The sequence below is a fragment of the Choloepus didactylus genome, chromosome 10 (assembly GCF_015220235.1).
Source record: "Choloepus didactylus isolate mChoDid1 chromosome 10, mChoDid1.pri, whole genome shotgun sequence".
Classification (NCBI taxonomy): Eukaryota; Metazoa; Chordata; class Mammalia; order Pilosa; family Megalonychidae; genus Choloepus; species Choloepus didactylus.
In genome coordinates this window covers 82,795,674-82,811,566 of record NC_051316.1, presented here as the reverse complement: position 1 = coordinate 82,811,566, position 15,893 = coordinate 82,795,674, and the positions used below count along the sequence as shown (strand labels likewise).

At 39.4% G+C, this 15,893-nt stretch overlaps 1 protein-coding gene across 3 annotated transcripts in view; it reads right to left on the bottom strand.

The window, feature by feature from the left end:
• Positions 1-1,582: 1,582 nt before the first annotated feature.
• The window catches only part of UBE2R2 (ubiquitin conjugating enzyme E2 R2), a 118,682-nt gene continuing 104,371 nt past the window's right edge, over positions 1,583-15,893 (bottom strand). For 2 of the 3 annotated variants that reach the window (XM_037797084.1, XM_037797085.1), the window contains exons 4-5: positions 6,437-6,571; positions 2,296-3,353 (exon numbers count right to left, since the gene is read on the bottom strand). In XM_037797084.1, coding sequence (XP_037653012.1) covers positions 3,134-3,353; positions 6,437-6,571 — 355 coding nt within the window. In that variant the 3' untranslated portion in view covers positions 2,296-3,133. Of the gene's footprint in view, positions 1,862-2,295; positions 3,354-6,436; positions 6,572-15,893 lie in introns of those variants that run through there. The other variant, XR_005210611.1, reaches the window with a different exon arrangement.

Genomic DNA, 15,893 nt, shown 5'->3' with positions numbered 1-15,893 from the left:
CTGGTTTCAGAATAGTTGAAAAATTGCATCTGAATCTTTTAGTTGTAAATGTAAACCTTGTTTATCAGGATGGCAGGGGTGGAGAGTTAATTTTCAGTGGAGAACTACACACTTCCCCTTTCAATCTCTTTTGTATATGCCCCAAACAAAAGGAAACCAGCAAGTAAAGAAGCAAATAATTACTAAGGAAGGAGGAAAAACGGGACTACAAAAAAAGTAGGGCTAACAAGAAAAGAACTCTGGAATGATATGATACAGAATGGAAAGGGGGAAAGGGGAAGACTTTGAGGGAATCAACAATGGAATCATGATCTTCTCTCCCAGCCTCAAAATACACAGAACTGAGAAGCATCCAGTGAGGCCTAATTAGAATCAAAGGAAGTTCTAAAAATTTTTTGAGCTCATGTCACACCAAGTAATCAGCACAACTGTACTCATGAGGTTCCGGCCTGAGCCTGAGACCTCCACTTCCAAAAAGAAAAGGAGAAAACATTACATACTCAATTTTTTCCCCACAGGATGTGTTCTCAGGGACAGTACTCTGGAACCAACACCTGGGCTTTATAAATCAGGCTGGGCTAGCAGAATGTCCACCTGCTAGCAAATCAACACACCCCAGTCTTTTCTGGAACTGACTGTGCTCTAATCTGAGGCAAACTGAGCCCCCAACAGTTATCACCCCCAAAGACTAAGAGGTATGACCTCCACCTGGCTCTCTGGCTCCCTGAGTCAACACACACAACAGAGGCCAACAGGGCCTACTGGGATAGGGCAGAGCAGCACAGCACTTCCCACAAGGCAAAGATAGCCCGGCCTTCCCTGGGAGAGATACTTTACCAGGAAGGGAAAAGAAAGGCTTAATATTAGGGCTCTGAGATAGTAAAGACCAAGCTAAACCTGGAAAGTGGGGGTGGTTTCTGAGGGGGGTATTGTGAGAGGTTTGGCTCCAGAAGATTTGCAGGTTATCTGGAAGCATCACTTAAGTGAGGAGTAAAAAGCTAATTCCAAAGTCCTCCTGAGAATTTGCAGCCAGACAACTTAGAGCATTTTGTCACAAAGAGCAACTCTGTTCCCTAAATCTGATTAGAATTGTTAGATAGAATTGTTAGATTCAGGGGTGCAAGTAGCAGCCCTGGCCCCATGGGGAGTGGACATAGAGCTTCTGGGACCAGACTCAGCAATGTCCAATTTGAACCACCACACTTCAAACATTCCCACTTAATACCAGACTAAACTTTACAAGCCAGAGAGGGCTGCTGGGGAATAGTAAGCAAATGTTTGGCGAGTTTGAAGAGCCAATGAAAACCCTGAGATCAGAAAGGAAGGAGGAGGAGCTAAGAAGTAAGCATCACCTACCCTGACCATTCTAGGCCCCTCCACCTCTGTCCCGGATCAGCCCTTTAGTTCTTTCTGAGCTACAATCTGAAGCAAAGGAGTTGCTACTATTGCCCAGGGATCTGGAGTAGAACTGTAGTCAGTCCTTCCTGTATTTTCCCTCAGATCTGATTTTACTTACAGAGGTTTTCTCCACTGAAAGAACCTTGGCCCCCATGACCTCTGCCCGCCCCCCTCCCACCACCACCACCACCACCATAGAAACAAAAATCACCCACAAGTTCTGAAGTCCCTTGGTTGGTGAAGGCTGCTGGATCTCAGTATTGATTGAAGCAACACATGATTGAGACCTGGGAAATCAAAGCTGCAACAACTGAACAGCAGGACGATCTCCTAGCTTTGCTTGTCCCAGACACTGCTTGTAGCCAGCTCCCTCGGCCCAAGAGACGAAGGAGTCCAGGGTAAGCTCCATGCACAACTTCTGCTTGCATCCCACAGCCAAAGCACATTGAAAGGAGGGTAAAGCCTGGGTCATATCCAATGAGGAAAGTGGGAACAGGTCACTCAAATCTTACTTACATCCACATTTATCACTATTGGTAAAAGCAGCTCAATGAAAACCCAAATCTTAACACATACACCTAGGATTAATACTGAGTAAAAACTGGCTACTTAAAAAAAAGAAAAAGAAAAATCCTCATCATGAGAGTGCATCTTTGAGGAGAAGGCCAAGTTAAGTATATAAAACAGATGTTTTCTTTTCCAACAGTGGTCAGTCACCAGTAGTTTTAACTTTTTTTCCCCAGCAGCATCAACTGAAAATGGCATAGTGATTTTTAACTTGTTCCTTCCCATCATTAAAAATCCACACACACTATCCCTGCTTCCTCCCCACCTTCCCCACTCCCTGGAGAAAAAAATAACCCTGCCTTTAAAATAAGTACCAACCCAAGTGCTATATAAAGTACGAATATTTATTTCAGGCTTTAGATCCCAATTGATTTCAAAAAACAAAATCTGACTTCTCAGAGTAGCTGAGACCTCCACTTTGGGATATTTCAGGGAGGCCTGAAGGAACTTTGGGCCCTTAGGAACACATTTCATTCACCTTAGCTCCAAGTCCCTCAGACCGCTATACCCCTGCCTTAAGAAGGGGGAAAAAAAAATTCACCACCACAGGGCTAAGATAAACCAATGTGCATACACTTGTAAGCGGGCAGCTAAACCAATTTTTTTAGTTTGTTTTGTGGGATTCTATGGGTTTTTGTTGGTGGTGGTTTTTTAGTTTGTTTTGTGGGATTCTATGGGTTTTTGTTGGTGGTGGTTTTTTTTTTCCCCCTCCATTTACTTTTGCTACCCAATATACGCAGCACTTGTGAACTCCCAATGGGTTCCCAGCTTTAAATAAATGAAATGTCTTGATGAAAGACTATTTAATTCTTCAAGAATCTAAAAACAGACCAAACATGTTTTGCTGTGAACACTCTGTAGAGACGAAGTGAGGCAGGAGTTTTGGGTGGTGCTTTTTTAAAAAAAAAAAGAAAAAAAAAAAAATCAATACAGTGATGGGTAAAGAATGGAAGAATTCAGACATTCTGTGGAGGGTTACTTTCTCTCCATTAAGAGGTCCATAAAAAGGAGCAAACTGAGATCCATAAGGGGAGTCAGCAGGAGCCGTGTTTGTTTTCCCCACCCCCTGTGAATAGGTTTTTGCTGAGGGGCCATTGCTAGGTCCCCACCTGCTCCCCTCCCTTTGGCCTGAGACGGCAGGGCAGTACAGGGGCATCGAAGGAACATGTCACGACTCCTCATTCCCAGAATCGTCATCATCATAACAGTCGGCATCTTCCTCCTCCTCATCTTCATCATCGATGTCATCGTCATACAAGTCGTCATAAAGCAAATCTGAGCTGTTGTCATTGGAAGGCACTTTAGTTTTGATGCAGTATTCCGCCAGGGTTGTGGGGACCTTTACTCCATCCTTTTCTGCTTCGGCCTTAGTGGCTGAAACCTGTTTCCTAAAGAGAGGATGACACAAAAAAAAACAAGTTATGGTAAGTCTCTGTCTCAAAGACGGATTTGTAATTAGCTTCTAAATAATCTAGATTCCTTATGACTCTGCTTTCAGAACTTCAGTATCTGCTTGAAAGCATCTGGTAAATACCCTGTCCTATATACCATAGACTTCTAGCCCATCAGGGACCATTCTAAAGGAAACTAATAATGACCTTTTAGAAGAAATAAACTATTAGTGAAGGGAGTTTAGTTGTCTCCTTACCACCAAACTCACAATACTGCCCCAAGAGCTCTTCTTAATTCAATCCTCCTTATTTTTATTTACAGTAAAATCCAACGATCTTATCCTGGATTCCAAAGCCTTGCATGATACACCCGCCTATTTCATTCTCACAGGCCACTACTTACTCCAACTCCAAAACATTCAGGCCACCCTGGTCTTTTAGCACCTTGACTATACCTGGCTGGTTTTTCTGTCTGGATCAGCTGCTCTTTTCCAGTTCTATACATGCTAGGCTCCTTGTCACTCGATCTAAGCTGAAATATCACCTTAAACGGGGCCTTTCTTGAGTGCCCAGTTCAAAGTAGCCATTTAGTCACCCACGTTATCCTGCTCACTAGACTGTGTGCTTCATTAGGGCAGAGACCTTGTCTATCTTAGAAACTTCTATTTCCCCAGTCCCTAGAACACAGCTTGGCACATAACAGATATGCAGTAAATACTGAATGAATGAATGAATGGAAGGGTAAATAGTTTCCTTCAACAAGTATGAAAATTCAAACCCCCAAGGGATTGGAGAAACTGAACTTAAAACATCAAAACACCACTCTTCTTATCTTCCTTCTGTTTAGCTCTGCAATTAGTCACTGTAGCAGCTTTACTTATTTTGCCGCACCCTACATTATGATGTTCCTGAGGCTTTTGGGCTTGAACGGTTTCTCACAGTCAGCACTCCCTGGGCTATCTTTGCTGTTCCCATGGTTTCAACCATCATTCCCTTCCTTTATGTTGATAGCCCTCATATCATCAGGCTCCAGCCCATACCTTTCTTCTGAGCTCTGGACACTTATATAACCAACTGCTTTTTGGATGTCTCCATCTTGATATGCCATAAGAACCCCAATTTGGGAAGCCTAAAACTGTGTTTTGAGTTTTCTACCCCAATGGCCAGTTTCTCCCATTTTCCTTTTCTTAGTAAAAAGTGTCAGTTCCTAAAATCATAAACTTCACTCCACATATCCAAAATCACCAAAGTCCTACTATTTTACAGCCTAAATATTTTCAAATCTGTCTTCTCATTCTCATTGCCACTATCTTAATTTAGTCCTCATTTCAGCCTCCCTCTATTCATCTCCTGATCAATCATGTGTCATCATCTTTATCATGAGTTCAATGTCTTTAAGACCTGATGCCTCTCTTGACTAATCTCCCATTACTTCTCAAATCAAAGTTTACATTCAAGCAATGTAAAACTACTTATAATTCCTTTGACATGCCATGCTTATACATATAAACTTGTTTTTAGCAAACATGTTCTACTCTCGCTGAAGAGCTTCTTCCCTCCCTTTTTTACACTGGTCATCTTTAAAACCTCAGATGAGGCACTATCTCCACTAGGAACTCCATAGTTACTTCTTCCTGTGTATCTTGTTTATGCCTCTGTAGTCACACTTATATTGCATAGTCATTTGTTCACAAATGCTTGCTACCTTAAACAGGTAATTTACAGATATCCACGTACCAGGTAGAGTACCTGACACAAAGGTGGTGCTTAATAAATGCTGAAAAATTAAATAATCAGATAAAGAGACCCTTAAACAAATTAAGAAATAGAGTAGAAGTACCTGGAGAATATTCATGCATTCTTCACTTACTAAATCCTACCTTCACTTGAACATCAGGCTCCAATTCTGACTGTTCTGTGGAGCATTTCCATCCTTCAACCCTCAGTCTACTCATTCCTGCCCCTCTAAATTTCTAGGTTCTTACTATTTATACTAAATTTCTCCAAACTTTGGTATGCATCAGTTACCTGGGTGGTTAGTAAAACAGAAAACAAAAAAAAACTCAGGTTCTATCCTTGTATTACTAAATGGCTGTGGATTAGGGAGGGATCGAAAGGTGAATCCATGGGCACAAAATTTGAGAACTGCTATCTATATCTGTATTATTCAGCTGTCAAATGACATGCTTTTTTCTGCACTGTTTTTACTTTTTCATATCACATGCTGTCCATGCCAACTAGATTTAGAGAGGGACTGTATCTGTATAAATTCCAGTGTTTACTAAACTATCCTACACACAGAATGAAATGGAACCATCCTTAGGGGCTCTATCTGAAGGGTATAAAAATGTAATACTATTAAGGGGAGATGAATATATTGTAAAATTCTTGGGTACTACCATGAAACTTTATGTCCTTCTTAGGGTATGATGGAGAGATGAATGGTTATGCCCACTACATTCTACTTTTCTCCCTTTTACAGAGATGGACAAACTGAAAACCAAGAAAGTTAACTGATAAATGGTTACACAAGGAGTGGCAGAGCTGGTAGTATATTCTAAGTCTCATGATTCTTCTTCCAGGGCTCTGTTATACTATATATTAGTGCCATTAATAACAAGCACAACCAGAAAATACTTGCTCCTGTGGCCAAAAGGCCAATAAACTATAGTTTCATTAATAAATATTTGAAAATAAATTTAATCTCCCTTATATACCAGGAATATCTTTGGTAGTTGCATTTGCTAAATTTAATGGCCATGATGGAAAGTTCAGAACAGGGTCCTTAAAATGATGAAGAGACAAAGTTTGCACATTTGACCAGTTCAGAACCTGGGCATTCTGATTCCCTGGAAAGCATATCTGATGCAGCATTATTCCTTTGAGTGAGTGATCTCTCAATAACCAAGCTGATGAGATTAAGGCAGAAATATTACTCTTTCCACACAATAAAATCTAATTAAGGGAAATGGAGTGGACAGGATATTTGAATTTGATTTAAACCCTTGGTTCCAGGAGATACTTTGGTTCTGTATAAAGACTTGCAATAATGAAAAGGAGGACAAAACAAAACACCTTACCTAATGATTTCAGCATATTCTTTGTCTTTTCCTTTACTGTCCCTCCATTTCCTGAACATAACTGAAGCATCCACATTGGCTGGGGAGAAGGTGTTGGGCTCATTAAGCAGTGAGATTACACTTAACAAGATAGTCCTAGAAACAGGAAAAAAGGATTAGCTACGAATACTCATATTCACAGTGTTGAACAGTATTCTGCTTCTTAACGTCAAGTACAGAGTTTTAAATTTTCTCCCCTTTAAATTTTTTTGATATAATTTAATTTGATACTACAATATATGAGGAGGCCTTAAGGGAACAGAAAGAGCATCATACATTTTTTTTTTTTTTAGTATTTAGCTGTCTAGGCTAGGAACAAGCTGCTAACTGGGAGACAAACCACAGGAAATCTGTGAGTCTTTCTAGCATAAAGATCATGTTGCAGGGCATAAAGTGAACTCTATAGGAAGTACTGTCTTGACTGGTTACATGTTCCAATCTGCAAAAAGTGGATGTCTGGACACTTTTCAAATACAATGTAAAGATAAATTAGAAATCAAGTGGAGGAGAAAAGAGGAAAAAGCATCAAATTTTTAGCTTCAAGATAATCTTTTGGTGGGAACAAGTAAAAATAATACTATTCCATACATCCAACTCTTATTCTTGGCTATATAAATATTATTCTCAATATTTATAAGGAGAGGGAGGCAGAGTTAAGCAAAATAGAGGAAAAGTAAAGGTCGTGGCATGGAAGAACTAGTCTGTGAATAATAGAAATTTTTGTTCAAAAATATTTATTGTGCACCTACTGTGTGCCAGAGGAATCAAGTTAGATGCTGGACATATGATGGTGAACAAGTTAGATGCGTCCCTGATCTTCCAAAGTTTCTTAGTGGAAATACCAAACAAGCAATTTTCATTCACAGATAAAAATTCACGTCAACAACCACAAGGAATAAAGTTTCTGCTAGATAAAATAGTTGAAACAGTACAACAGGTTCCAAAATTATTCCAGGGCTATTTTTTTAAAAGTTATGTGCATGTGGGTAAGAAGAAAAATGGGAAGAAAAATTAAATTTTTCTATCTTTTCTCATTGGTGCAAGGTTATAGATTGTGGTGTTGCAAAATAACCTTTACTTAGTCTTGACCACAAGCAAAAAATAAAGGGAGGACCCAGGCAATTAGATGTATGATTTTATTAAACCTTTTTCCTAAAAAGCATGAAGAGTTCTGTTATATATTTATACAAGATTATGACAAAGGCACTTTCAAAGAAAACTTTCCCATCTGGTTGAAATCCATTTATGACACATGCACACATACCCCTTTCTATTAGGTTAAGAATAGGTCCTGTCCCCCCACCCAAGAACCTTCCAGACTTCCTCATTAACGTCACTGAACAGATCCAAGGGAACTCATCATTGCCAAGAATGGATAACGGACTGACTTAACACCTAGCCACAGAATAAAAGTGCGGGTAGAAAATAATATAAGGATTTCTTCAGAAGAAAACATACAAACCCTGTTAGAAAGATTAGAGGATAAGGAAAAAGTATGGTATAAAGAAAAGAAATAGTTTTAACAGTCTAGATCAGCACTGTCTAATAACAACTTCCTATGATGATGGAAATATTCTATAAACTGTGCTGTCCAATACAGTAACTATTAGCCACATGAGGCCACTGAGCACTTTGAAATGCAGTTTGTATGACTGAGGAGCTAAATTTTGTATATTTTTAAATTTTAATTAATTTAAATTTAAATAGCCATATGCCATTAGTGGCTACCATATTGTACAGCACAGGTCAGAAGAATCATATTAACTGAATTAGGAAATTTTTCCCCTCAAGTATTTTCATCAAGTTGGTTTTCTTACATATCATGTTTACTAATAAAATAGTATACTGGGAAATAAAATTTTATGAAACTGAATCATCCATTTTTATCAAAATAAGAGCTCACTTCTGATACCATGTACTCTTAAATTGAAATCCATGGTGCTTTTGGAAGACAGTGACTATAACGGACTGTAATAATAGTTTTAGTAAACCCAGAATGTTTTTACTTCTTTCCTTTGTCTGGAGAGCAGGATCCTCTTTTGTATGGGGAATCTATTTCACATGGTTCAGGTGGGGCTAATCTCCTCACCCTACCATCATGCCATATCCAACCTTTCTACCCACAGTAGTAAACACATGATAAAGGGCTGGCCAAAGAATTCCACTCATCTTGTCATGGCAATTAGTTTAGGGATGCATGTGAACAAGCTGGGCCAATGAGAACCCTGCTGGTTCTAAACTAATGACAAAAAGGCAATTAGTTTAAGTTGGTATTAAAAAAAAACATATAGATAGAAAGTAGCACAGGTTACCAGGGGTAGGGGGCAGTGGCAATGGAGGATTAATGCAAAATGAGTGTTGGGCTTCTGTTTGGGGTGAAGGGGAAAGTTCTAGTAATGGATGGTGGTGAAGGTTCTGCAACACTGTCAATGTGATTAATCCCAGTAAATGATATGCTTGAAATGGGTTGGGATGGGAAGATTTATATTGCATATATTTCCACAATTTAAAAAAAAAAGAGAAAGAGAAACTAAAGAGATAATGACAATGAAATTCAATACATGATACTGGAAGGGATATAAGAATAGAGACAAAAGGCTCTAAAGGACATTACTGGGACCCAAGAAAAAAACAAAATATAGAATGTAAGTTTTATATCAATGTTACATTTCTTGAACTTGATAACTGCACTTAAGGTGATTAAAAAAGTGACTACCCTTGCTCCTAGGAAATGTACACAAAAGTATTGTGTGTTCAGAGAGTATCATCCATGCAACCTGCTCTCAAATGTTCAGGAGAGAGAGAGGGAAAGAGAGGGAGTGAGAAGGAGGTGGCGGGGAGGCAGCTAGGCAAGCTAGCAAGAAAGGTAGCAAAGGCGACAAAATATTGGTGGATGTGGGTATCTGGGGGTGGGATGAGGATATGCTGGTGTTCTCTGTATTATTTGTGCAACTGTCCTGTAAATTTGAAATAATTTCAAAATCAAAATTTTTTAAAAAATTTCAGAAGCATTTAAAGGAGATAGGAAATCAGGATTAGGTGTTGATGACCCAATGGGTACTACTGCCTTTGCCTCTTTGCAACATATAGACAATAGTTAATGAGATTAGTCTGCCCATTCTGTTAGCTACCACAGCACAACTTCAGCAGGGCAGAAAACAGCCCTAGCACCACAAATAAACCAAGCAGGAGAAATGTGGAATTTTGAAATAAAGACTGGCATTTTTCATCTAGTGTATACATATATCATCCCCCCTCTCAACAATTTGTGAGAGGTAGAGAGGGCTCATTCTTAAAAACCTAAGCTTACATACACACACTCACACACATTGAGATTTTGGGGTTCGATGAAGGTTGATATGTGAAGAAGAAAAGCCCAGTACTCAGGAGCCAAAAATTAATCTCACATACTTTACTACCACCGTATTGACTTTGGGTTGTACCTTGATCCTTCTAGTGTCCTGGGTCATTTCAATCTCTCTTTTCAAAGTATGGCAGTTACTTAACCAGAACGTGTTTGCTCATTACATGTTTCCAAAATGGGGGAGGGATTTAAAGAGGACATCATTGCAATGAAGTCTATTATAACTGGGAAATGTGGCAGCTTAATGGGTTCGCATATTACAAATACTTTTTCTTTATGCTGCTAAAGCAACTGACATCTATAATAGTTCCTGCTCTGCAGTCCTGAGTGCTCCTGACTAACGTATTCCTCAGAACACTGTAAGAATAAGGGTCTCAGAATAAAATGCACAAAAATTCGAAATCAGAACACTGTAGTTCGAAAAGGAAATTCTAAAAATGCTCAAAACATGTATCATTTGCACAGAATAAAACTGGCAGGTTGAGAGCACTGGGATATAACATGCAAACTGCATATCCAAGGCAGCAAAAAATAAAATCATACTGGCCCAAAATGGGATGTAAAAGAGCACTGAATTTTTTTTTTTTAATCATCATTTTATTGAGATATATTCACATACCACGCAGTCATACAAAACAAATTGTACTTTCGATTGTTTACACTACCATTACATAGTTGTACATTCATCACCTAAATCAATCCCTGACACCTTCATTAGCACACACACAAAAATAACAAGAATAATAATTAGAGTGAAAAAGAGCAATTGAAGTAAAAAAGAACACTGGGTACCTTTGTCTGTTTGTTTCCTTCCCCTACTTTTCTACACATCCATCCATAAACTAGACAAAGTGGAGTTTGGTCCTTATGGCATTCCCAATCCCACTGTCACCCCTCATAAGCTACATTTTTATACAACTGTCTTCGAGATTCATGGGTTCTGGGTTGTAGTTTAATAGTTTCAGGTATCCACCACCAGCTACCCCAATTCTTTAGAACCTAAAAAAGGTTGTCTAAAGTGTGCGTAAGAGTGTCCACCAGAGTGATCTCTCGGCTCGTTTTGGAATCTCTCTGCCACTGAAGCTTATTTCATTTCCTTTCACATCCCCCTTTTGGTCGAGAAGATGTTCTCCATCCCACGATGCCGGGTCTACATTCCTCTCCGGGAGTCATATTCCACGTTGCCAGGGAGATTCACTCCCCTGGGTGTCTGGTCCCACGTAGGGGGGAGGGCAGTGATTTCACCTTTCAAGTTGGCTTAGCCAGAGAGAGAGGGCCACATCTGAGCAACAAAGAGGCACTCAGGAGGAGACTCTTAGGCACAAATATAGGGAGGCCTAGCCTCTCCTTTGCAGCAACCGTCTTCCCAAGGGTAAAACTTATGGTAGAGGGCTCAACCCATCAAACCACCAGTCCCCTATGTCTGTGGTCATGTTAGCAACCATGGAGGTGGGGTAGGCGAATACCCCTGCATTCTCCACAGGCTCCTCAAGGGGGCACTACATCTTTTTTTTTTTTCCTTGTTTGTCTTTTTTCTTTTTTCTTTTTTTTTTTTTTTTTAGCTTTCCCTTCTTTTTTAAATCAACTGTATGAAAAAAAAAGTTAAAAAGAAAACAAACATACAATAAAAGAACATTTCAAAGAGACCATAACAAGGGAGTAAGAAAAAGACAACTAACCTAAGATAACTGCTTAACTTCCGACATGTTCCTACTTTACCCCAAGAAAGTTACATAATATAGCAACATTTCAGTGAACTTGTTCCTACTACATCCATCAGAAATTAACAGACCATAGTCATTTCTGGGCATCCCCAGAACATTAAATAGCTTATCTGTTCTTCTTGGATTATTGTTCCCCCTTCCTTAATTGCTCTCTACTGCTAGTTCCCCTACATTCTACATTATAAACCATTTGTTTTACATTTTTCAAAGTTCACATTAGTGGTAGCATATAATATTTCTCTTTTTGTGCCTGCCTTATTTCGCTCAGCATTATGTCTTCAAGGTTCATCCATGTTGTCATATGTTTCACGAGATCGTTCCTTCTTACTGCCGCGTAGTATTCCATCGTGTGTATATACCACATTTTATTTATCCACTCATCTGTTGAAGGACATTTGGGTTGTTTCCATCTCTTGGCAATTGTGAATAATGCTGCTATGAACATTGGCGTGCAGATATCTGTTCGTGTCACTGCTTTCCGATCTTCCGGGTATATACCGAGAAGTGCAATCGCTGGATCGAATGGTAGCTCTATATCTAGTTTTCTAAGGAACTGCCAGACTGACTTCCAGAGTGGAGGAGCACTGAATTTTACTTATATGAAAAAGAAATAAACTTTTATCTTGTCTTTCTTAAAAAAAAAAAAAAAAAAAAAGAGCAATAGGAACAACAGGGCTACACCTGGTTCCCCTAATCTTGCCTACTTTACCACCCATTGCTTGGGGCTGTCCGTAGCATCCTGCCCTTTCAGCAGGTTAGAGAGAAGACTAGACAGGAAAAGATACTACTCCAATCCTGAGAGACCCATCTACAGGAAGCCTCTGGAATGGGTTGATGAATGTGGTTCCGTGCTGCATCTTTTCGTAGTGGCCAAGAAAACAGTATGCATCCAATCCCCTTCAAAGGAAAGCAAATTCCCATCAAGGCCACTTTCCTATCCTAGAGCCTACAGCAGGCATGGCTGATAGTTCTGGGAATGGTGCCTCAGAGAAACCAGCTGTGAGCTCTATAGCAAAGTCTCAGGGAACCAAGCTCCCACGCGGTTCTGGACAGAGCATGGAATAAGTAGTATTTTGTTTCTTCCACCAGGAGGAGGATGTACGATGTTGCAGATTCCTAATAAGAGACATGGCAGTGACTGGGGCCCCTTCTCTTTACCTTATCAACTCTACTTTTTGCTAACACTTTGTTCTAGTTTGCTAATGCTGCCGGAATGCAAAACATCAGAGATGGATTGGCTTTTATAAAGGGGGTTTATTTGGTTACACAGTTACAGTCTTAAAGGCCATAAAGTGTCCAAGGTAACACATCAGCAATCAGGTATCTTCACTGGAGGATGGCCAATGATGTCCGGAAAACCTCTGTTAGCTGGGAAGGCATGTGGCTGGCATCTGCTCCAAAGTTCTGGATTCAAAATGGCTTTCTCCAAGGACATTCTTCTCTAGGCTGCAGTTCCTCAAAAATGTCACTCTCAGTTGCTCTTGGGGTGTTTGTCCTCTCTTAGTTTCTCCAGAGCAAGAGTCTGCTTTCAATGGCTGTCTTCAAACTGTCTCTCATCTGCAGCTACTCTCTCAGCTTCTGTGCATTCTTCCAAGTGTCCCTCTTGGCTGTAGCTCCTCTTCAAAATGTTACTCTCAGTTGCTCTTCAAAATTTCACTCAAAGCTGCATTGAGTTCTCTCTGTTTGTCAGCTCATTTATATGGCTCCAGTGATTTAATTTAGACCAATCCTGAATGGGTGGGGTAACACCTCCATGGGTGCATCTCCATGGAAACACTCAAAGAATTACAATCTAATCAACACTGATACATCTGCCCACACAAGATTACATCAAAGAAAATGGCATTTGGGGGGACATAATACATTCAAACCAGCACACACCTACTCCTTAAAACTTCTCAAATCCATAAGGAACCCTTACCTCCAACTTAATCTTAGGGCAGGACTGTGGATCTCTTCTTCCCGAAAGTATGCTGGCTTCCCCCACGAGGTGGTAAGCTGCTGGGCCTTTACAGACACTAGTCAGCTGACGGCTGATGCTCTGGTAGAAGTGTGCCTCTTGGGCTAGGGTTGCTCCTTGAATGAAATGAAATCTGGATCCCTACAATCGTAGCATCTTTCTCTTGCTTTTCTATAGTTTTTCCCCTTTGATCACCTCTCACTACCAACTACTAGGTCCTATGATACAGATTGATTTCAGGCTCTTAAAGGTTAACTGGAATGCCTTACTCTTCTCTTCAGGTTACAAAAACCCTCCACATACAACTTTATTTTATGAAGGATGTCTACTAAGATGCTGAACATGAGACTAGTGCAGGTGGTCATGGAAAGGAAGCCCAAACACATGTGAACATGGAACCACGTACAGATACCAGTGTCATATAGAAGCCAAGAGTCCTAATAGGATGAAAAAATCTTTATTATGCCACCTACCTCCCTCCATTAATTGGATCTGGAGAACCCTTAGTTGGACAGCTGCTGACCCTAGAGAATTTAGAGGTAAAGGGATATTATGGAAAAGGCTGCCACGTCTTCACTGCCATATATTGACTACTGATATTCTAGTGCCATAAATGACCTGTGAGAAAAGTGCATAATTCGCTAGCTTAAGAACTCCCTTGCCTCGCTACAAATAATGTAGAAACAAAAAGGACAGAGAAAAGTATTCCAGAACACCTAATGGTGTTCCAGACAGATGAGGTTCCACAAGGCATACAAAATACTCAATGACCCTTAGAAAATCACGAACACCAATGGTCTCCACTCACCCTCAAGATCCACATAAAAAGAATATGCAGCGATTAGGTAGAGCTAAGAGGCAAGAAGTCCAAGGTAACTAATGACTTTTAATGCAAATACTTTGTAGATCTGTGTATAAAGATGGTAGGGGCAATTCAAAGGTTCTGGTTGCGAAGCCTCTGAATAGAAGCAGGGAAGGCAATCCCAGAGGCAGAGTCCAGGGAATGCCTCTGAATTGTGGCTCAGGTGAATACGAAAAAGGGAAGATCTGAGGGCCCAGAAAGAGAGAGAGAAACTGATGCTGGTACACAAGTGACAAAGGCAGTTTTAGATGAGCAGATTAGTATGAAAGGAATCCCATGCCCTCAAAGTACTGGGTTAAATGAGAAGTAGATTTATCTTTAAAAATGTTCATACTATTTTAAGCTGGGAAAAGGCAAACTGATAAAACCTGTGCATATTTAATGCAGGAGAAATAAAGGAAAAAAACTTGAATTCCTTTGGGTATGTGGCAATAAATTATCAAGCCAGACAGCACTTGAATGCATTGAGAAAAACCCTATGTTTGGGCCTTTGATATGTGAGTTAAGAAGAGGCTTGTTCTCACAAAGGGAGTTGCTTCAACATTCACCCTTCGAAACCAAGATTCCCTACCACCTCCTCAAGTCAAGGCCCTGAAAAACAAGCACCAGAATCTTACTAAAACTTACTGAAGGACAACCCTGCATATTTTGTCCTGTTTTTCAAAAATCTTCCCAAATACTTAAAACCTTGTATATACATTGTCAGTTTAATTATACTGACAAAATAATATGTTAAAATTCCTTCTGAAAGCATACCAGTCTCTTATACAGGCTCTTGAGTAACACTTAAAATAGAATAAAACTTATTTAAAACCATTTTTTAAAAATCTTATTAAAATAGTTTATACATCATTTGCTATCTAGGACACTTTTCTAAATAAATAAATAAATAAATAAATAAATAAATAAATAAATAGAGGATACATTTAAAATTTTAGTGTATCTAAAATAAAAATGCTCAAAACAATTATCTTAATTCCATCTGTGTATTTAGCATCCAAGTTACATTCTGTACCATGAAAAATGAATTGGCTGTGATATAGGCATCTAACAATTATGTCTCCATGTAGCCAAATGAAATAAATTTGAGCTAAGAAATATATTTTGTATAACAAATGATCACTTCACACTAGACAAAAAAATTCCAAAATTAAAAAATATATATAATAGCAATAACAGCAAATCTGCTGGTTAACAGGCAGGTGTGTAACATTTACTATTCATTTAATTCTTTCAACTACCTACTGAGGCAGGTGTTATCGTTGATTTATACATACAATAAAAGAGGCTCAGAGAAGTTAAGTGGCTTGTTAATGATTACACTAGAAATAAAACCTAATGTCTTAAACCAGACACAAAAGGACAAATGTTACATGATTTCACTTACATGAACTATCCAAAATAAGCAAAGTCATAGCAAAAGAAGGTAGATTACAAGTTACCAAGGGCTGGGGGGTTTGGGGGGTTGGAATAAAGAATTACTGCTTCATGGGTATAGAATGGATGGT